The 22,589-nt window shown below is 52.1% G+C and overlaps 1 protein-coding gene across 1 annotated transcript in view; it reads right to left on the reverse strand.

Annotated features, from left to right (window-relative positions):
- LOC103191537 (contactin-associated protein-like 5) overlaps positions 1-22,589 on the reverse strand; it is a 123,314-nt gene that overhangs the window by 56,314 nt on the left and 44,411 nt on the right. Inside the window, exons 4-10 of the mRNA XM_042336196.1 lie at positions 18,488-18,635; positions 9,978-10,181; positions 9,537-9,721; positions 8,762-8,905; positions 7,936-8,197; positions 2,490-2,633; positions 1,794-1,965 (exon numbers count right to left, since the gene is read on the reverse strand). Coding sequence (XP_042192130.1) covers positions 1,794-1,965; positions 2,490-2,633; positions 7,936-8,197; positions 8,762-8,905; positions 9,537-9,721; positions 9,978-10,181; positions 18,488-18,635 — 1,259 coding nt within the window. The remainder of the gene's footprint in view (positions 1-1,793; positions 1,966-2,489; positions 2,634-7,935; positions 8,198-8,761; positions 8,906-9,536; positions 9,722-9,977; positions 10,182-18,487; positions 18,636-22,589) is intronic.

Consider the following 22,589-nt stretch of genomic DNA (forward strand, 5'->3'; position numbering starts at 1 on the left):
AACCCCCTTTCCCAACCGCCATGAAAATGGTGGCGCGGAATAAATAACGGCCCGGCTTCTCTGCCATTGTGTCGCTGCTCAACTTCTTTTCCAATGCGACGACGTCGGTGCGCAAAGACAGGACGTGATGTCAATCGTGCTTCCTGCGTACCACACAGGGAGCGATGTCAGCGGCGATTCCCGCGCTTAGCACAGGAAGTCATGTGAGGGGCCCTTCCTGCGTCCCCCCCCCCCCCCCGTCCCCCCACACCCCCGCGAGATCACTGACGTTCAGCCTGGACCGTCAGCCCAGCCATCCACCGAGGGGGCTTCAACCCACAACCTTCCGGCTCAAGCTGCCGCCACAGTTCCACTAGACATTTCCCCCTCGATGGAAATCATTCGCTCACTTCACGGCTGATCGTGCTGATTCACGAGTAAAACAGCGACGAGATGCACACAGGAAATCGCTGGGAAATCGAGAATACGCCAACTCAAGAACTGGAAGGCTCATTGTTCGGCAACCAGCCCCGCATTGATCCCCGTCAGATTGCAAGCGAAGGCGTTTCATTACTTTACTTGAGTTTTGAGGCTTGAGAGTCTTGAGAGGCTTGAGGCTTGAGTTTGAGGCTTGGAGAGGGGGGAGTAATAATAATAATAATAATAACTAATAACTCCCAAACTATTTACTGTATCCCCAGATATTATTTCCTAAAAGAAATCTATCTATAAAAGACCAGAATATATAGACCGTAAAGTGAATTTGCTGTATATTTTACGGGGTGGGGGTGGGGGGAGGAGAGGGAGAGGGGGGAGTTGACTGAACGTAAATTAGCTGACCCATTCCGCCAATTCTGGACAACTAAACGTTCGAATAGATAAAATCTCGACCTGGCTGGACTTTCTACTCAACCGGTCAGACTTGAGGACAAAACGGAATCGCAGCCGAAGACCGATTAAGATCTCAAGCCTCCGGTGTGTTTTGTGGGTAACAGGTTCGGGCTTGCGGGGTTCAGCAGGAGATGAATGGGATTCTTCCCACTTGGCTTCCGCTAACCCTACAAGCCAAAGCCCCAACGGGTTGGGGTGGTCCTTAGCTGGACAAGCCGCGGGAAGCTGGACAGGCAGCGCTCTCAAAGGCGGGCGAGGAGGCCGGTTAAACTCATGGCGCGCTCTGAGGACCTCAAGCCTCGGCTCTTGCCAACCTGACTGAGCCCGATGCGCCCCGGGATTAATATATTAACATAATTATAAGCCTTGCTTCTGGTCTGGCGCCTCATCGCACCCTCAGGATGGGGCGGGGGTGGGTGCATGTGTGGAGATTTTCCACATGCGAGCGGCGTGTTTATGCCCAACTCTCAGTCTGGTTTGGATACTCTTGAACTCGAAGCCGAAGGGTTTCCTCTTGGATCAGACAGACGGCGGTAACGAGAATACTCCTTGCTTTTGTTACAGCGCCTGATTCAACGTGCTCCGCGCCGTCTCGAAACGCCTCACAGAACATACCGTAAAATGTAGTGACTGTGCATTTTGTGGGAGAAACGTGGCAGTCAGTTGTGCACAGCGGCGTCCCATAAGCAGTCGCGAATTGACTGACCGTATTGTTATTTTTTGGAAGGGATTATTACCGCCAGAAAGCCATCCGCCAATCGACTAACAACCGGGTTCCTACTTACTGCCGGGTAAACAGAGTGGAGTAAGGAAACTTGCCCAAGGTTTCGCCCCACCTGGGAATCGAACCCGGGTCCTCTCGCTGGCGAGGCGAGAGCTCCGACCCACTGCGCCAGACGTACAAGAGGGAGTGAAGCGTCTACCTGTCCACGATTCCGCACAGGCCTATCTGGAGGTGGCTGGAATTGCCCTGTGAGCCTTGCAGGAGCAGCGTAAGGTTGGCTGGCTGGTTGTCCACAAAGATTAATCGCATGCAGCCGCGGAAACCATCGAAGGGATTGGAGCATCCACCGACGCTGACGGTGTCAGGACAGCCTGAGAAGCACATCACACACGGCAGGCGGCGTTAACAACAACAATAATAATCCTCGCATTTGATACAGCGCCTTATCACGTCGTTGAGACGTCTCAAGGCGCTTCACGGGATACACCGTAAATGTAAAGTGTGGTGACTGTATATTTTGTGGGTGAAACGTGGCAGCTAATTGCGCACAGCAGTGGTGTGGGGGTGGGGGGGGGTGTGGTAGGGGGTGGCAGAAAGTCCCCGAAAATGGGTGCACTTTCACCCAAACATTTTTTGTCCCCAAAGGCTGATCTGGAACTCTCTCTCCCTCCCCCAAAAGGCTGTGGATTACGATTGGATCCATTCACGTTGTCCAGACTGAGATGGAGAGATGTTTGTCAGTTCAGGGGATCAAAGGGGATACGGGGCAAAGGGAAGTGATTGGAGCTGAGGTACAGATACATGATCTAATAGAACGGCGGAACAGGCTCGAGGGGCTGAATGGTGTGGGGGTGTGTGTGTGAAGGTGTGTTAATGGGAAAGACGGGTGACCTACCTCCGAAATAGTAACTGCTCCCCGAGTAAATCTGGACGGTGGAATGAGCGTTCAAGGCTGGGACGTGGTCCAAAGTGATGCTGACCTGATTTCCCCGGGCGGCCAAATAGACCTGGTGCCACCGTCCGTCGTTGAGGTCGGCCCCTGGGAAAACACGCAGCGGATTAAAACACGAAGCGGGCGAGGCCTGAGGGGGGTGTGGGGGGGGGGTTAACAATCTGCTGGGATGCCCTTCCCGACCTGACCCTGCGCGACGGAAAACCCACCACCGTGGCTTTAATGGCGTGCAAACCCAGGACGGGAGTAAACCGACGGCAACCTACGTTCGACGCGGGGCCTCCATCGGGTGGTCGAGATGTCTCACGTTCTCCCCGGGCCTCAAAGGCTTTCGGGACGGAACGGTCTGGCGGGCGGGCTGAGACGCGGCGGGATTTGAGACCCAGGATATCCGCTTGGCGACCTCCGCAGGTCAACCCGTTTCGAAACGCTCAGCGATCGCCCGGCATCATCGCGAGGTCGTTTATAGCGATCGGAAAGACTTTAATAATAATAATAATAATAACAACAACAATAATAATAATGATCCTTGCATTTGATACAGCGCCTTATCGAGACGTCTCAAAGCGCTTCGCCGCATATACTGTAAAGTGGAGTGACTGTGTGTTTTGTGGGCGAGACGCACAGCGGCCGTGGATTGAGTGACTAAATTATTATCTTTTTGTAATGGATTATTACCCCCGGAAAGCGATCCTCCAATCGACTAACAACCGGGTTCTTACCTACTGTCGGGTAGACACAGGCGTGTGCGTGGAGTAAGGAAACTCGCCTTAGGTTTCGCCCTGACCTGACCCGCCCGGGAATCGAACCCGGGTCCTCTCGCTTGCGAGGCGAGCGCTCCCGCCACCGAGCTACAGGACTCCACAAAGACGAATGCAGGCACTTTGTGAATCCCAACCATGTTTTGTTTCGAACAAACAGGAATAATAATGTTGGGTGCAGTCAGTTGGTTAGTGTCTGGCTCGGGAGGATGTCTGATGGACCATCTGTTGGTGCTGCGTAGTTGGCTCGCGTTCCTGCTCTCGCTCTCTCTCTCTCTCTCTCTCTCGTGCTCTGCTGTATTCCCAACACACGTCCCTGTAGCCCTGTTGACCAGGAGTCCTGTAGCTCAGTGGTTAGAGCACTCGCCTCGCAGGCGAGAAACCTGGGTTGGATTCCCAGGCCGCGGCGAAAGCTGAGGCGAGGTTCCTCACGCCACACGCCTCTGCTTACCCAGCCTTCAGTAGGAACCCGGTGGGTAGTCGACTGGCGGATAACTCTTCCGGCGGCAATAAACTCTTCAAAAAAAATAACAACGCTAACAATTCGGTCATTTCAATCCACGGCTGTTCGTGGGGCACCTCTGCGCGCAATTGGTTGCCTCGCTTCGGCCACGGGATGTACGGGTCAATTCACTCTCCGGAATACTGTGAAGGGTTTTGAGACGTCCCGAAGACCGGACTGTTCCAGCGCCAGCCCAACCCTCAGGGCGTCAGTCTGTCTGTGGTATCTCGTCCGGGGCCAACGTGGAACAGCTTTGTTAACGCTCAGTGGATGCTCTCGCCCTGAAGCGCGGCGACGGGTTTCCGCGCGTGTCAGGAACCCGGCTGACCGGAAAAAAATAAAAATAAAAGAAAATCTTGAATGAATTGGCTGACAATCTGCCACCACTTCTTCCTTCAGGCATCTGTTCAGCCCGTCCCAAACGTCCTCTTGTCGCAGCACTAATAATCCGTGCGCTTAAACAAAAATAATTTGGTCACTCGACTGTCCGCGTGCGGGGGAACGCTGCCGTGCGCTGCGCAAATCGGCTGCCGCGCTTCGCCGTCAAGCACGCGGTCGATTGACTTTGCCGTGTAATCTTGCGAAGCGCTTTCAGGCGCCTCGGAGACGCGGTAAGGCGCTTGTGTGAGCGCCATTTCGTGCTGCGCTGCGTTGCATTGGAGCCTCGGCTTAGCACGAGCGAGTTCAAAGTCTCCCGGCTTGAACCTGGGACCTTACGACTCAGGGGGGGGGGCGAGTGGGTCGGGGTTGGCTGACGGACTGAGCCGGGGCTTGGCACCTCAATGATAACACTGGAGCGTGGCCTCCGCTTGTTATTATTAAAATACCTGTCGTGTTTCTCCTCGCTTCGCTTGGCTGAGAGAGAGAGCGAGAGAGAGAGGAGAGAGAGAGAGGAGAGAGAGTTCCCGAAGGCTGTCTGAGCCTTTTTTGGGGGGATTAACACCCACAGCAACGACTTGCATTTATATAATAAAAATAATAATAATAATAACCCTCGCATTCGATACGGCGCCTCATCACGTCGTCGAGACGTCTCAAAGCGCATCACGGGATACGCCGTAAAGTGGATTGACGGCGTGTTTTGCGGGCGAAACGCGGCGGCCAATTGCGCCCGGACAGCGTCCCCGCAGGCAGCCGCGGATCGAGTGACCAACTTATTACGATTCATTGTTTATTTAATGAAGGGAATCCGCCAATCGACTAACAACTGGGTTCCGACTTACTGCCGGGTAAACGGATTCGTGCGCGGAGTCAGGAAACTTGCCTGAGCTTCCGCCCTGACCAGGGAATCGAACCCGGGTCCCCTGGCTTGCGAGACGAGGGCTCTAACCGCCGAGCTGCATCCAGTGCTCTTCGACAACAACAACAGCAACCCCAAATAGCAGAGATGATGGCCTCTGAGCAGCCGAGAATCCCTTGTAGCTGCTGCCAGTTTGCAAAGCGTGGAGCTGGCGGGGATCAGGGTCGGGCCGACGGGCATTATACTGCGCTATAAAATTCATAGAATTTTAAATTCCTATTGATTGCTCGCGCTTGCATGCAACCCCAGACTTAATTGAATACTCCAGGGTGCCCTCAGCTGGCCAATTGCGTTGCTTTGAAAATTTCTAACAGATAACGCTGGCATTTCATCGCATCTCGGGGCTGTTAGAAGTAACAGAGGAGCATTTTGCTTTGCTGGGAAGAATACCCGAGCCCTTCCCTTCCTTTCCGGTTTCTCCTCTGCCTGGAGCACGGCTCGCAGCCTTAATTCCCTTTCCCTCCCTCCGGAGGGAGAGCCCAGAGCGTGCGTTGGAGTGCACTTTAAGCCCAGTGATGAGTTTCCGTGTGTCAGACACCCGGACCGGTCATCAGAAGATAATCATTTGAATCCCTTTCGACTGAAAGACCCTGCGCAAACACGCCAACTGCTATGTTGTGCGACTACAGCGTGCCTTGCTATCGCCTGCTCACACCCACGTTATCCATGCAAAGTTCATCTCTCTCTCTCTCTCTCCCTCCCTCCCTCTCTCTCTCTCGCCGCCTTTGCCAGGCTTATAATAATAATAATAATAATAATCCTTGCATTTGATATAGCGCTTTTCACGTCGGGAGGACGTCCCAAAGCGCTTCACAGAACACACTGTAAAGCGAATTGACTGGATATCTGTGGGCGAACGCGGCAGCCAATTGCGCACAGCAATGTCCCACAAACAGTCGTAGATTGAAAATGACCAATTTATTATTGTTTTTGGCTTTGGAGGGATTATTATTAGGCTCTGTGTGGAGTAAGGAAACTTGCCCAAGGTTTCGCCCTGACCCCCCGGGGATTGAACTCAGGTCTCTCACTTGCAAAGCGAGTGCTCTAACCACTGAGCTACAGGACTCCACAAAGATAGATCGAGCGTGTAACGTCACGACCCTATTTGATGTCTCTCCGCAGTTTTGGCGATTCTTGCGCGCCGGCCCCCCCCGCTGCGTTTCCCACACACCACAACCCCGCTAACTGCATTCCATCCGGACCGCATCAGCGTCCAACAGGTTGGAACCCCCACACCCCCACCCTCTCCCCCCCCCACCCGCTCCAGGCTCTCAACGCCAAGATCTCTGTCCTACACCTTCACCTTCACCAGCCTCCACAGCCTTGTACCACCCTCGTCTCTGCCACCTCCCAAGACCCAACTCTCCCAGCCACTCCTCCCGCTCCGTGCCCGCCCAGTCCATTCCCCGCCTCAACGCCCGCGCCCCCCCCCCCCACCCCCATCCCTCTGCCCTCCTGTTATCGAGAAAGCCTTCAGCCACTTTGCCTCCCTCCCCAACCCCCGCCTCCCCCCCACCCCACTTCCACTGGGCAAAATTGGCTGCCGTGGTTCCCCCCCCCCCCCACAAAATACAGTCACACCACTTTGCAGTATATCCTGCGAAAAAGTACCTTTTGAAGGCTCGGGGATGTGATAAGGCGCCGTATCAAAAAAACACGGAATATTACCGCAAAGCCTTTCCCAAAGATGAACCCTCCGCCTCACGCCCCCTTTCACAATCCTGCCTGAAGCCCTTAAATAAACAGAACTTAGGAGGGGCCACCGCGAGGAGAGGGAGATAATGAGATAGTGGAACTCGCTGCCTCAAGCGATGGTTGAATCAGATCGTGCAGCGCAAGATAAGAAGCTATTGGACCCAACTCCAACGAGACTAATCCTCTTTAATATAAACGACGGGTCACTGGCGGGGGGGTGGGGCGTGGGAGGGGGGGGTGAGAAAGCAATTTCCTTCCTGGGAGGAGAAGGTCGGGGCCTTTGAAGTGGCTTTATATAGAAACTCTACCCGCGCTCATTGCCCTAATAAAGTTATAATTACTCCAACGTTTGAAGGCGGACGATTGCGGAGTTGGTGTGAACGCAAGGGTCTCGGGTCGGCTGGCGGGCGGTCTCCAGCCATGCGGCCTGGCTTCTGGTTTCCCCCGGGTGTCCTGGCCAACTATCTTCCAGCGAGATAGGTTTCGTCCCAGCTTGACAAGCGGCAGGAAGGGTTGGCCAGGTTCCCAACAGCCGGCAATGAGGTTTTAGCCGGTTAAACCTTAGCGCTTGTCAATCCAACGCACGCGCTGGGGTTCCCCGAGCCTTAGCTCCTGCCGACCTGTGCCTTGTATGCTCCGGAGAATTGGGTAAACGGGGGTTATTTCGGTCCCTCGATGGGCAGAGAGTGGGCATTCTATTCCATTCCCACGGCGGCATTCACATGTGGGATTCTCTGCCATGGCCATGGGTTTCTGCGTGTGTCGGGGCACCCGGCTGATCGCACCGAAAAACACACAGTCACTCCACTTTACAGCGTCATCCCGTGAAGCGCTTTGAGACGTCTCGACGACGCGAAAAGGCGTCGTGTCAAACGCAAGGATTATTATTGTTATTATTATTATTATAAATGTCATTATAATTCTTATGGTTGTTATTATTTTTGTTATTATTGTTATTATTATTGCTATTAATATTATTATTGTTATTGTTGTTATTGTTATTATTATTGTTATTATTGTTGTTATTATTGTTGTTATTGTTATTAATATTATTATTGTTGTTGTTATTGTGATTAATATTATTATTATTGTTATTGTTATTATTGTTGTTGTGATTATTGTTATTGTTACCTGCGGTGCTGCTGCTGTGGACCTTTGATGAGGTGAGGATGTTGCTGCGGAGTTTCCCGTTGCTGATCCGGACGCGGAGAGCCCCGGCTGTCCCGGGAAGTCGGCTGTACAGCAGCAGTCCGTCCCCGTTCCACGTGCGGAACTGGAAGCTGAGCGACAGCCCATCCATCCGGGGCCGCCCCGGGAGCACCAGGTAACTGCCCGAGCTGCCAAACGTCACCGGCACCACCGGGGCCTCCCAGCAGGAGAAGCTCACGTTCCCCTGGGGATGGGGGGAGAGGGGGGGGGGGCGGAGAGGGGGAGAGAGGGGGAGAGAGTTGGGAGTGGGGGGGAGAGGGGGGGAGAGTAGTGGGGGAGAAGGGGAGTGTAGGGAGGAAGGGAGGAAAGGGGGGAGGAGGGAGAGGGAGGGGGAGAGGGGGCGAGCGGGAGAGGGGAGAGAGGTGGGATGGGGGGAAGGGAGAGGGACGGAGAGTGGAGGTGGGGGGGAGTGGAGGAAAGGGGGAAGGGGGGAAGGGGGAGAGAGGGGATGGGGAGAGGGGGGAGAGGAGAGAGGCGAGTGGGAGAGGGAGAGAAAGGAGAGAGCGAGGGGCGGTGGTGAGGGGCGGTGAGTAATGAAAGAGAGAGAGGGCGAGAGGAGGGGAGAGGAGAGTAAGAGCGAGAGGAAGAGAAAACAAGCATGAAAATGTCGGCCATCCGGTTGACCAAAAAAAAAACAGGCTGCCTCTCCATCTCCCTCTCTATCTATCTCACTATCTCTCTCTCTCTCGCTCTCTCTCCCTCTCTCGCTAACCCCCTCGGGTTCGCTGGTCGCGTACGGCGCTCTTACCAGGACGTGTATCTGAGGTTTGTGCCTCTTGGCCAGGTCGATGATGTTGACCCCGTTGTAGTAAAGGTTTTCCAGGCAGCCGCGGAAGTTCTTCCTCAGGAAGGTCACCGACTTGCCAGGCACCGGGATCCCTCCGAAGCTAAGCTTTGGGGAAAGATAAGGAGACGCCGGAGCTACACGGTCAGAAACCGTCCGGGAAATCTCTCCCTCTCGGAAAAAAAATTCTTGGAGGCTCTTGAGATGGGTCTTGAAGGAGGGCGAGGGTTGGGGCCAGAGTGGCGGATAGCGGGGCGGGCGAGGCGGGTGGACGGGGAAGCAGGTCGGAGGACCGCCGAGCGGAGGGGGCGGGCGAGGCGGTAGGTGGGGGTGGGGGGGGGATTTAGGAGGGTCGCAGAGGTGACAACCGCAGGAAGCAGGGACGCGATTCGTCCCATCTCCGCCCAGCGCTTCACGGCATACACGTGAATTATCGATCGATCGATCCATCAATCAATCAATCAATCAATCAATCTATCAATGAATCAATTAATTAAGAGAGAGGGCGAGAGGAGGGGAGAGGAGAGTAAGAGCGAGAGGAAGAGAAGACGAGGATGAAAATGTCAGTTAATTAATTCATTGATTAATTGATTGATTATTAATTAACTATTCATTAATTGTTAATTGATTATTAATTGAATACGCCAGCGGCGGGGGTGGGGGGTGGGGGTGGGGGGGGGGTTTCCCACGTCAACGGTCGTGTCAGCCCAGCGCAGCGCAGCTGGACGCCGGGTCTCACCTCGTAGTCGATGTCCAGGTAGTCGAACTCGCCCCTGGTGCGGAAGTGCTGCGTGTGCTGATCCACGGTGAAGTTCACCTGCTTGTTGTACCGTTCGATGGTGACCGAGTGCCAGTGCTGGTCGTCCAGCAGACTGCCCAGGGTGGCCGAGGTGTGGCCGTTCACCGACTGCAGCTTCGTGTCGCCTGAGAGAGAGACAGAGAGAGAGAGAGAGAGACAGGGAACGAGAGCGTTATGTTCACGCCTTGTGCAGCCAGCGACTCTCTCTCCCCCCCTCTCTCTCTCTCTCTCGAGCTGAGAAGCCTGGCTCGGTCACTCTCTCTCTATCTCTCTCTGTGTGATTCGCTGCCGCTGTCGAGGGCGCTCGCCGGGTTGCGCGAATGCCACCGCCCGGTTCCACCGCCGGTGTCGGGCAGTAAGAAGAAAGTTACCCGCTCTCACCCAGGTTGAGCTGCAGGGAGACTTGGCCTTTGCTGAGCTCCAGCGTGATGTAGTCCCCCCTCTGCCCCTCTCCGTGCAGGATCACCCCCTCGCTCTCCGTGCTCCTGAACTGGAGCGAGATCGTGTCCTTCACGGTGCTGACCGTCTTCTGACTGAATCTGTACAGCAGCGAGCTCCGGCCGTCAAAGTCCGCCACGTCCGACTCTGGAGGGGGGGGGAGACAGGACGCACGGGTAGGAGCTTGTGAGCGAGTGGCTGTCTGTCGGCCTGGCTCAGTGGGTAGCGCTCTCTCTCTCTCTCTCTCTCTCTCGCTCTCTCTCTCTCTCTCTCTCGCCTTTGGGGCAGAAGGTTGTGGGTTCAAGCCCCCACATCGTGACTCGGACTCACACCGTCTAAGCAGCGCTGGGGGGGGTGTGTGTGTGTGCTGTATTGTCAGAGACGCCGTCCTTCGGTCCTCATTCTCCGTCTGCGCCTGTTCAGGCGGACGTTAAAGATCCCAATGGGCTATTGCAAAAGAGAAGGGAGTTTCTTTCTCTCTCTCTCTCTCTCTCTCTCTCTCTCCGGTGTCCCTGGCTGACAATTCCTGCCCTCGCCCGCCTCCCCAAATAAAATTAGTCGCTCGTTTGGTGGCTGCTTTGTGGGGGACGCCGCTGTGCGCGATTGGCTGCCGCGCTTCACCCACGAAATACACTTTACAGTACATCCCGTGAAGCGCTTTGAGACATTACAACAACACGGTAAGACATGATAATAAAGCGATAATCAAACGCAAAGATTATTATTATTATTGTTGTTGTATTAATTATCATCAACACTACATTCGAGTGTCAGTTTCGAGCGTGTGAGTCGACGTGGGTTGGGGCTCGAACCCACAAACTTTTGACTCGGTGCCAGCGACTGAGTCAGGCTGACGCCTGTCAGCTATCTAGACTTTTGAACCCCAAAAGTGTCGACACTTCGATAAAATGGCAGCTTAAGGTCACCCAAGGAAACGATAGACTCAAATAACGGCGCCGTTAATTATCTGCGATCCTCCCGACCCCCCAAAAAATGGGTTTAATTATAATATTATAATCCTTTAGTCATTAATAACGTGTCACTCAGAATGAGAATGAATAATGGGCTCATTAGTCCATTAGAAAGGAATGCTGGAAAGGAGATTAGAAACACAAACAATAAATGCCAAAAATAGACAATAATTCAGTCCCGTAGCCCATGACAGTGATAATAAATTGGTAACAATGAACTGTGTACAATTATAACCGGAAATTTGTAATGTAATTATCTTCCCCCCATTTTCTGGAGCTCCATCTCAGAGTTCCTCCAACTCCCTCCCTCCCTCCCTCCAATTCCCTCCCTCCCTCCCCTCCTCCCATACAACGTCTCAACACGTCACCGAGACGTCGGAAAGCCCTCAGCGCAGCGACCGTGTGTTGGTGGGCGTACACGGCAGCCAATTTCTGCGCTCAGTGACGTCCCACAATTTTATTTGGGGAATTGTCGGCCGAGACACCGGGAGGAGGAAAGCCCCTTCTTTTTTTTTCTCCCAAGGCATCTTTAACGTCCGCCTGGACAGAAACGGACGGGGACCTCAGTTTAACACCTCAAGGGCAAGACGACACCTCTGACAATGTAGTGCTACATCCCAGCACTGTAGTGGAGCATCAGTATGAGTTCTAACGTCCCAACGTGGCGGGGAGGGGGCTAAGGACTAGAGATCTGGGTTGCGGGGAGTATCGGTTGGTGTATCTCTCTGGTCCTGTGGTCTTGTGAATTCTGAATAATCCTTGCATTTGAAACAGTGCTCTTGTGGTGAGCAGCAACTTCGGTTGTTAATCGATTGGTGGATCGCTTTTCCGGGGTTAACAACTCCTTCGACCAAAAATAGTAATACATCGGTCACTCGATCCACAAAACAGCCGTGGATTCAGTGATCAAATTTTGGAGGGATTATTACTACCGGAAATCGAATAACAACTGGGTTTCTGCTTACCGCTGAGTAAACAGAGACGCGCGCGTGTGTGTGTGTGTGTGTGTGTGTGTGTGTGTGGGGTGAGGAAATTTGCTCAAGGTTTCGCTCTGACCCGCCCGGGAATCGAACCCCGGGTCCCCTCGCTTGCGAGGCGAGCGCTCTAACCGCCGAGCTTTAGCCCCGCGATCAGGAGTCACATCCGGGGAGTCAACGGGAGCAGTTAGTGAATAAACCAAGTACTGAGGCAACTGAACGGACAAAAAATTCGAGAGGATCACCTTCTCTTCGACGCTCCCGGAAAAAAAAATGAAAGCCGATCGGATGAAACGGAGAACGAGTTTACCCGATGAAAGAGACCGAAAGATTCCCAGCTGAACCGGACTTGGAATAATATTTCTAATGAGCTATTGAGGTTCGGCGTCTTCAATGAATAATAAGTGGCGATGAGGAGTATATTGCGCATCGCTGGACGAACGAGACGTAATTGGAATCAGGATTGGAGCTGTTTCCTTTCAGTGTGCAGCTCGGGAAGTGATCACTTTGTTTCTCTCTCCTGTAGGATATTGCTCGGGCGTCTCGTCGACGTGATGAGGCGCTGTGTCAAACGCAAGGACAATTGTTGTTATTATTATTATTATTATTATTGAGTCAGAGGTCCCTCGGACGCGATGTTAAACTGCGGTCCCATCAGCGACTGTTCAGCTGCAAGTCAAAGAAACTTTTTTTTTGCTTAAGCTGCAGTTAAATAATATCTTGGTTTGTGTTGAGCGTGTGTGAGACATGACCCGGGTGGGTGGGGGGGTGATGTACCGTCGGAAACCCCTGACTGAGATACGTGGGCTTGAGCCCTCAACCTTCTGGCTTGGAGAGCGAGAGAGTGACTGACTGACTGACTGACTGAGCCAGGCTGATGTTTAAGAGCCCAGCGACTTGCTGATATATAGGGGCGACTACACACGAGCTTATTGGGTTCAATGGTAATTTTTAGACACTATTAGCTGACAGTTCCCAAGGTAAGTGAATAAATCGTCTCGTGAAGCTCCTCCAGAGCCTTTTCTTTCGACAAACTCGTGCCGGCTCTTACGTCCGCGAGGACAAGCTGCCAATCCGGCAAATCGGGGCCGTTGTCCACTGAAAGAGCGGTAACAGATGACTGGTTCCGAGAAACGACAACAACAGCTTGCATTTCCGCAGCGCCTTTCATTCACGTCGGGAGGACGTCTCCCAAGTTTACTGGGCAGTCGGGGGATTGGGTAACCGAGCTGGGGGTTGGGATCACGGGATGCGGGCGGGGGGGGGGGGGTTGGAGGGCAGGGAGGGTCGGGGGTAGGGGGGGGGGACCGAAGGGCGCAGTCGGAGAGGAGGGTCTTGGAGGGAGGGATGAGAAGAGGAGGGAGAAGAATTTTACCATCGCAGACGTGTAAGTTCGAAGGGAGCCATGTAAGTAAACCTTAATACACCGAAGCTCGAGTGGGGTTTAGATTTTAATTGGAGTTTAAAGTGGGAGAGGGGGGGTGTGTGTGTGTGTGTGTGGGGGAAAGAGTCTTTAAAACACATCTGCTCTGCATTCCAAATTAGAGATTAGTTGGGTACAGCCTCGAAATTCAGCCGACTGGATGCGTTCGAAGAAAAAAAAAAGCAATTCCCGACCAAGACAATTCTCAGAAGCGATTCAGCTGCACGCTCCGAGATGTTCTGCCGGCGTGAAAGGCGCTGTGCTAGATGTAAGGGTTATTAAATAATCCTGTGTATTAATTTATTGTTCTAATAATTCTTGCTTTCGACTCCTGCGGCTCAGCCGTTACGGCTCTCGCTTCACAAGCGAGAGGACGCCCGGGTTCGCACACGCTCCTCTCCTGACCCAGCAGTGAGTAGGAACCCGGCGTTGTTAGTCGCTTTTCCGGGGGTGATAGTCCCTTCAGAGAAATTAATAAAAAATTCGGACGCCGCTGTGCGCAATTGGCTGCCGCGTTTCGCCCACACAACGCACAGTCGCTCCACTTTACGGCATTTTCCGTAGAGAGCTTTGAGACGTCTCAATCACGTGATAAGGCGTAACATCAAATGCCGGGATTATTGTTGTTGTTTTATTAACAGGGCCTCATCGCATTCATCGAAACGGTGTCAAAGTGCGGTGGGGGGGGGGGGGGGGAGTGTAGAAAAAAATACAACCTGGATTGATTTCTCTTATAAATTGCATTTTGATCGAAACTTCCACGGGTGGACCTTAGTTTAATGAAAAATATCGATGGAACAAAAACGGACGTCACAATGTTCCAACACGACTTGACACAAGGCCAAGAGGCACAAAGCACCTGCGTTCAACTCCGCGAGATTGGGATCATACTCTGACGCCCCCAATTCCACCCAGTCTTTGCCTAAGGCAGTATTTTTGCCTTCAGGTTGGAGATTGTGACCGAAATCTCGCAACCAACCCGCCCTTTTCCCTCCATTTCCCCCTTCATGTCTCCCGTCCCCACCATCGCTGGTCGAGCTTTCAGCCTCTCTGCCGCCACTCTCTGAAACTCCATCCCTGTATCCCTTCGCCTCGCCCCTTCCCTAACCTTCTTCCAGGTCCATCTCAAGATCTTCTTCTTTAACTGCTCCTTCCTTTCTTTCTTCTTTCTTTCTTTTTCCCCCTCTCTCTCTCTCTCGCTCTCTCGCTCTCTCTCTCTCTCTTTCTTTGTCCATCTGTCTGTCTTAGACGTAGTATATCTCCCTCTTTCTGTTTCTTTGCCGGTCTTCTCGTCAAAGATCCGAACAGATCTCGCTTATCAACGGAACCTACTTTCAAGTCATGTGTAAATTCTGATTATTATTACGTGGGAAAAAAAAGACGCTGTGATATTACAAGCTGCGGATCACAGGCAATGTAGGACAGCCACAGAATCCGCACCCCAGACAGACACCCTCATTACCGGAGCGTGTAACATAATCCTGCTATAAGATCAGTTAACAAAGTTAATTAACCCCCAGGTAATTAATTTATCCGTTACATTTTATCCCGGTGTTATAAGGGCTGAAAGAGCGACCGGCTCAGGATTACTTTATAATGGGGGACGTGGGCAAGTGGATCTGATTGACTTAGATTGCGAGGGACCTGGGGCGGGGCGAAACCTGAGGCAAGTGTCCTCACTCCGCACTCCGTCTCTGTTCACCAAGTAGGAACTCAGTCGTTAGTCGACTGGCGGATCGCTTTCCCGGGCGGTCATCATCCCTTCGGGAAAATGGATCTTCAAAATAATAATTCGGTCACCTCAATCCACGGCTGTTTGTGTGGGACTCCGCTGCGCGCAATTGGCTGTCGGGTTCCGCCCGCAAAATATACAGCCGTCGGTACGTTCTGTGACGGCGCTTTGAGATCAAACGCAAGGATTATTATTATTATTATTATTAATATTATTATTATTACACTGTGAGCTGAACTCCCCGAGGTGCTGGGGGCAGGGGCTGGAGATACAAAGTGTTGAAACAAGCGTTGCTGACATTAAAAAAGCGACCCCTTTTTGTGAGAATCCCCCCCAAAAAAGATTAACAAGGAAGTAGGCTACATCCCAAGGACTGTACATCGCCCTACTAATGGAGACAGCGTGACCTACCCAGCAAAGCCTATTTTTCCTGTTACGTATTAATTGGACAGCTCCCGAAAGGGATGTCAGTGCAGGGTTCCTCTGTTCCTCGCCCCTGTCACGCCGGCACACTACAATTAAATGGTTTCCGCAGCCTCCACTGTGGCCACATTCTGGCTTACACAACCACGTTTGAGCAGCTTTACAATAGGGACGATAACATCATAATTCCTCGCATTCGATACAGCGCCTTATCGTGTCGTTGAGGTTTCTTTAAAGCGCGTTATCGGGATGTATTGACAAGGGGATTACGTGACCGTACTATTACTGTCATTGTCATTTTAAGGGGATTATTACCCCCGAAAACAATCGGGTTTCTGTTGGTGCAAGGGAAAGCGGAGGCGTGTGGTGGACGGAAACTCGGCTAGTGTTTCTCTCCCCGCCCGGGAATCGAACCCGGGTCCTTCTCGCTTGGGATGAGACATTAAACCGAGGTCCTGACTGTACCTCTTCAATTGCCGGTTAAAGATATCGCAAAGAGAAGGGAATTTTTTTTCCCCAGTGTCCCGGCCGACAGACAATTCCCCGGATGAAATTGATCACTGGATGTTTGCCGGCCGCTGCTGCCTCTCAAATCGGCTGCGGCGTTCGCCGGCAAAGGCAGGGTCACTACGCTTGGCCCTGGGAATCCTGCGAAAGGCTCCGATGCATCTCGACGACACGACGAAGTCCTCCGCGAAATGCGAGGGTTATTATACATCGAGCCTGTAACGCACATTGGCAGAGATTTAAACGGTTTGTCTTCGCAATAAAAGGCTTCATTCTTCTCGAGCCTTCCCGGCGGAATCTGATACCAAACATCAAGAGCCTCAGTTCAATTTCTGAAGCTCCCTGGGCGCCATCTCGCAGAATCTATTACAGCGTTTGGACCAAATAACGCAAGCGAAACCGAGGGTTTAGTACCAGCAGCTCCTGCCTTAAACCGTTACTGGTGCGCGTAACGCAACCAGCGGGTAAATCACGACAGCTCTCTCGTCAACGCCCGGAATATAACAACGCCATCCAACGACACTGGCTCCAGAGCGCGCCCTTTCACCTGCGGGGAGAATTGTCTCAAGGTGCCTCACGGGGAGTGCGGTGACCTCGTATTTTGCGGATGGACCCGGCGGCCGATTTGCACGCGGCGAACGTCCCACGAGAGCGCGGTGGTAGAGAATGAGGGATTTTATCTGGATTATTCGGGTCACTCCTCTTTGTGGGGACGTTGCTGTTGGTGCGGGGGGCGCGGCTGTGTGCCCAATTGGTCGCCCCGTTCGCCCACAAAATGCACGGTCGCCGCGCCTTGTGGCAAAACGCTAACAATAATCCTTGCGTCGGATCCGGCGCCTCATCGGGTCTTCGTGGCGTCCCAAAGCGCTTCACGGGACACGCCGTAGAGTGAATTGGCCGTGTGTTTTTTTTGTGGGCGAAACGCGGCGAAACCCACACAAACAGCTGTGGGTTGAGCGATCAACGTTCTTACGAAGGGGTTATTGCCGCCTGGGAATCGAAACATCGCTAACCACCAGAAACATCCTGTGAACGGCTTGGAGACGTCCTTCCCCGACACGAAAGGGCGCTGGGTCGAAAGCGCGGACCGTTGCGGTTGCAACACGGGGCTGTCGCCTCGGAGGGAGCAGGTTTGCGATCGCGTGAGCCGAAGGAAAAAAGATTCTTCTTCCATCGCGTGAAATAATTAGGGGCGCAAGTTGAAGTTCCCTGCGTTTTATCGCTGCCGAAGCTGTTAAGTGACGTGACGGCGTCGATTTGAATTATTAGCAGTGGGATGTTTCTCTCGTGATGAATTATCGCGAAAGCCTTTTGCCTTGTGTAACTCGGGTCTCCCCGGAGCACGGCTGATAAAGCAACCGAATTAATTTTCTCTGACCTTTGTTATCAACTTGTATTTCATCCTGCGCTGGGGCTGCTGTAACCGCTGCCTTTCGCTTACGCCTACGCCTTCGCACGATTATCCTCTCGCACTGTTTATCTAAAGCTTCCCGCGGTATTGGGGGGGGGGGAGGGGGGGGAAACAACTCAGCACGTCGATGGCCCTTGTTTTTTTCTTTCTATCTCTCTCGCCTTTGCGCTCTCTCTCTCTCTCTCTCTCTCTCTCTTTCTCTCTCTCGATTGAAATTGCGAGACGGAAGCAAAACACTTGAGAAATGTACTTTGTTTTTCAAGCTTGTGAAGTGGTCGGCTCTCCTATTGGCAGGACTCAATTCGAAAAGCAAATTCGATTGATTTTAGGAGCGTAGGAGCATTCAGCCCCTCGAGCCTGTTCCGCCGTTCTATTAGGGGCCTTTGCCCCGTATCCCCTTGGCCCCCCCCGACCTGACAAACATCTCCAGACCTCAGTCTGGACAACGTGAATGGATCCTGACATAACCCACAGCCTTTGGGGGAGGGAGAGCGAGTCCCAGATTCCCACCGGCCTTTGGGTGAAAAACTGCCTCTTAATTTCACCCCCAAATGGCTTGGCTCTAATTTTAAGATGATGCCCCTCCTTGTTCTGGATTCCCCCCCCCACCGCCCACCAGAGGAAATAGTTTCCCTGTAGCTGCCCTATCCAATCCCTTTATTACTTTACACACTCAATCAGATCACCCCTCAACCATCTGAACTCAAGGGAATACAGACCAAAGGTTATGCAACGCAGTCCTCGTAGTTTAACCCCTTTAAATCCTGGTATCGTTTGGTGGATCTGAGATGCCACAACCTCCAGGGCCAATATATCTTTCCTGAGGTGCGGTGCCCAAAACTGAACGCGGACGGGGTCTGACCAAGGCTCTCCCTTTTAGGAAATAGTATCTCGGGGGAGACAGTATATAGTTCGGGACACGATGTGTCAAGCGCCAGGACAGTGGAAGGCAAACTGGATGGACCGCGGTCTTCTTTCGTGCAGCAAATTCTCACGCTCTTTTACTTACTGTACGAACAGCCGTAAACCTCCACTCTCATCCCGATTCTGCCGTTGGCATTCCAGTCGAGCGGGACCAGGCGTAGGAGGCGAGCTTTGATGGAGTGCTGTAAAGTGTGTCGCACCACACCATCTGCATTGGAGTTCCCAGTGAAAGCCTGTGAGCGGGGAAGGGGGAGAGAGAGAGACAGAGAGAGATGAGTCCAGGCAAAGCAAAAGGCACTGGAGATCTACAATACGCCAACACATACCAATTAGTTTCAAAATCGTGCGTAGGCTCACCCGCTCTACCCCCCCACTCCCCCAATCACACCAGGCCTCGCCAGGCTCCACCGGCTCTGTATCATGGAACGGATCGACTTCAAGATCCTCTCACTCGTCTACAAATCCCTTCATGCCCTGACACCTCCCTCCCTCTCTGACCTGCTTGCTCCCACATTTCGCCCACAAAAAATCACACAGGCAATCCACTTTACGCTGCTGTATAGTCTGTGAAGTGCTTTGCAACGCCTTATCGACATGATAAAGTGCTATATCAAATACAAAGATTATTGTTATTATTATTATGATATTTGGTACAGTGCCTTTCATGTTGGGAGGACATCCCAAAGCACTTGACAGGGTATGATGTTAAGTCCGATCGGTGTTTATTGTGTGGGAGGACGTGGAAGCTAATTTACGTACAGCAAACAGGAATCCCAAATGAACCGTAACCTTTCTGGGCAGCTCTGCCGAGACCTGGTTGCACAATGAATTGCTGGAGCCGTTAACTTGTTATCCCAACCCTGGCATCGCTCATTAATGCAGCTCACGTGGACATCAACCTGGTTTGGGAAGCTCAGGCCATCTATTTGTTCTGTATTCACACGCGGAGGCTGAGTCCTCAATGGATTCCTGTCAGCAAACACATTGCTATGCAGCTGCCCCCACTCTGCCACAATATCATCATCAGGTAATAATTATTGCATTTGATTATTCACTCCGAGAGTGGAATGCCAAGGGAGGGGATAGAGGCAGAGTCTGTCAGGGGTGCAAGAGTGAATCCGACAGGGACGTGAATGATAGAAGCTTGAAAATATGGGGATAAAATGCAACGTTGTGGTTAGAACACTCGACTCGCAAGCGAGAGGACCCGGGTTCGATTCCCTATTAATCTATATATAACCTATGAATTGGGTTCGATTCGGGGCGAAACCTTAGTCAAGTTCCCTTACTCCACACACACACACACGCCTCTGTTCACCGAGCAGTAAGTAGGAACGCGATTGTTAGTTGATTGGTGCATTGCTTTCTGGAGGTAATAATCCTTTCAAAATCAATCAATCAATCAATAATTTGGTCACTCGACCCACGGCTGTTTGTGGGGACGCTGCCGTGCGCAGTTGACTGCCGCGTTTCGCCCACAAAATATACAGTCACTCCACTTTACAGTAAATTCCCGTGAAGCGCTTTGTGAGAGGTCTGAACGACTTGATAAGAAGCTATATATCGAACGCAACTCTGCAGCCAGCGGCGCACAGCCAGTGTCCCACAAACAGCCGTGGAGTGAGTGACCCATTTTATTTGGGGGATTGTCGGCCAGGCCACCGGGAGAGGGAAACTCACTTTACTTTTCGAACAGAGCCGTGGGATGTCTAACGTCCACCTGAAACAGGGAGACGGGACCTCGGTTTAACATCGCATCGGAGGACGGCACCTCTGACAACACAGCACATCCCCAGGGCTGAGTTGGAGCGTCAACCAAGACAGTTGTGAGTTGAACATCCCCAACACGGGGCGTGAACCCACAACCTTCTGCTTGAGAGGCAAGATGTATTATTGAACTGAGACAGGCTGACAGCACTGAACGTAACCAACAGCCCACTGTGGGTAATCTAACACAGTCTTATTATATATTTTGCAAAAAAAAAAATTGTGCAAACGTTCAACTTCCAGTGGAAATATCGTATCACCAATCGTGGGATTATGATTAATTCTCTGTGATGTATAACTGTAATGAGAGATGCGTTTCCAAGGACTGATTTTAAACTCCTGTTTAACAGTCTCGTCCATTAACAAGACGTTAAAGGTCATCCTTAATCAGTTTAGATTTGATTTATGCCAGACTTTCGCACGTTAGTATTAAATGCATTTATCATGCTGATAAATAAGTGAATGAATGATATCCTTTTGCCTCGATATAATATGCAAGACATCTTGAATCGGGCATTTCTGATATATCTGTGCTGCCTTTAATCCAATTTTGAGGAATTAGTCTCACTTGCTTACAATGGCTCGAGAATGTGTACATTGCTTTATTGGCATTGACACAGTTGCTGGCAATCGCTAGGTGTTACTTTGCAGTCATTCCAATGTTGATTCGATTCCTCTTAGGCTGGAACCGTCGTCTCTGAGACAGAAGGTTTGTGGGTTCAAGCCCTGACATCGGGACTTGGAACTCACGGTCGAGGCTGACACTCTGCATTGTCGGAAGTGTGAGACGTTAAACCGAGCTCCGGTCCGCCGGTTCAGGTGTTCGCTAAAGGTCATGTGTGGCAGTCCTCAAACAGAGAATGCACCACACTAAACTGTAACAACAACAACATAACTAGATTTGTAGAGCGCCTTTCACGTTGGGAGGACGTCCCAAAGCGCTGGACGGTCAGGTGTCGGGGCCCGAGCATGGGGGAGGGGCGGAGTGTAGGGGTGAGGGAAGGCAGAGAGGTGGGAGGGAGACCAAAGGCGCGGTCGAAGAGAAAGGTCTTGAGACCGGCCTTGAAGGAGGCAATGGAGGAAGGGAGGCGAAGGGACCGTGGGATGGAGGTCCAGAGGGTGGGGGCAGAGAGGCTGAAAGCTCGGCCACCGAGACATGGAGCAGAGCGGAGCCCGATGAACGGGGGGAGCGGGCAGGTTGGTAGGGAGTCAGCAGGTCAGAGAGGTAGGAGAGGGCAAGGCCATGGATGGCCTTAAAGGTGAGGACGAGGATCTTGAACTCGATCCTCTGGGGGATGGGGAGCCGGTGGAGTTGGTTGAGAGTGGGAGTGATGGGGTCACGGAGCCGGGTGCGCGAGAGTACACGAGCTGCAGAGTTTACTCTGTAAGGATTATTAATCGTATTATTATCAATGAATTGCTACCGCCATGAGATGCTGAGTTAGTTCTTGCAGCGAAACACCATTGAGGTAACTTTCCTCGAGGATAGGAAAATGAAACCCGTAATCTCTTCTTTTTTTTTCACAAAAAAACCCCTGCAATAATTAGTTTCTGGTCTATCCTCCGGGGTGTGACACATTAAATAACTTTGCAAAGAAAAATCTGTAGCCAAAAGCGTATCGACACACACAGGTCTGATATCAACGGGCCTTTTGGGTGGGAGCCCAAACGATTAATACAGATAATTGCCCTATTTTTCACAGAACTTTGTCGAAGATATCAATATCATTTGAATATCTTAGCATCCCTGCAGGAATGAGACGCTATAATTAAGACAATATTCACGGTGCAGCGTAAGACAAAGCCTCGGAGATGAGCAGGAAATTGATTTCACAGGGAGAGGCGGAGAGTAATCTCTCTCCGTTTCTTTTCTTGTGTCTTGAACAAGACTGAGAAGAATTTCGGAATTAAAGTCAGAGACTCCATTGAGAGCCGTACAGTGCTCTGGGCAAAGACACGCCTTGGAGTCGTGGTACAGTTCTGGTCGTCGCAACCCTAGAATGGTTCGGTCGTGCGCTTTTCAGCCGCTTTGTGGGGATATTAACGTGCTCAGATTTGGCTGCTGCGTTGCCCCGTGTTTTACTGCGTTTCGCGAAGCACTTTGAGACGTTTCCGGGCTGTAAGGCGTTGTGCGTCGGATGCAGTTTTCAAGATGAAGGTAGACAAATATTTGTTGGGTTAGGGTGTTAAGGGATAGGGGGCAAAGGCAGGTAACTTGGACTTGAGGTGTAGATCAGCCATGATCTTATAAAATGGCGTAACTAGGCTCGAGGAGCTGAATAGCCTCCTCCTGTTTCTACGTACCGATGACTTGAGGATGATCCAATGCAGGGACGTTTCCCACTCAAGCTCCTGCAAGCCAAAGGCCGAATGGGTAGAGTCCTGGCCTGGAAAAGTAGGGGGAAAGCTCGCCAGGCGGT

The sequence above is a fragment of the Callorhinchus milii genome, unplaced genomic scaffold, assembly GCF_018977255.1.
Source record: "Callorhinchus milii isolate IMCB2004 unplaced genomic scaffold, IMCB_Cmil_1.0 Scaffold6, whole genome shotgun sequence".
NCBI lineage: Eukaryota > Metazoa > Chordata > Chondrichthyes > Chimaeriformes > Callorhinchidae > Callorhinchus > Callorhinchus milii.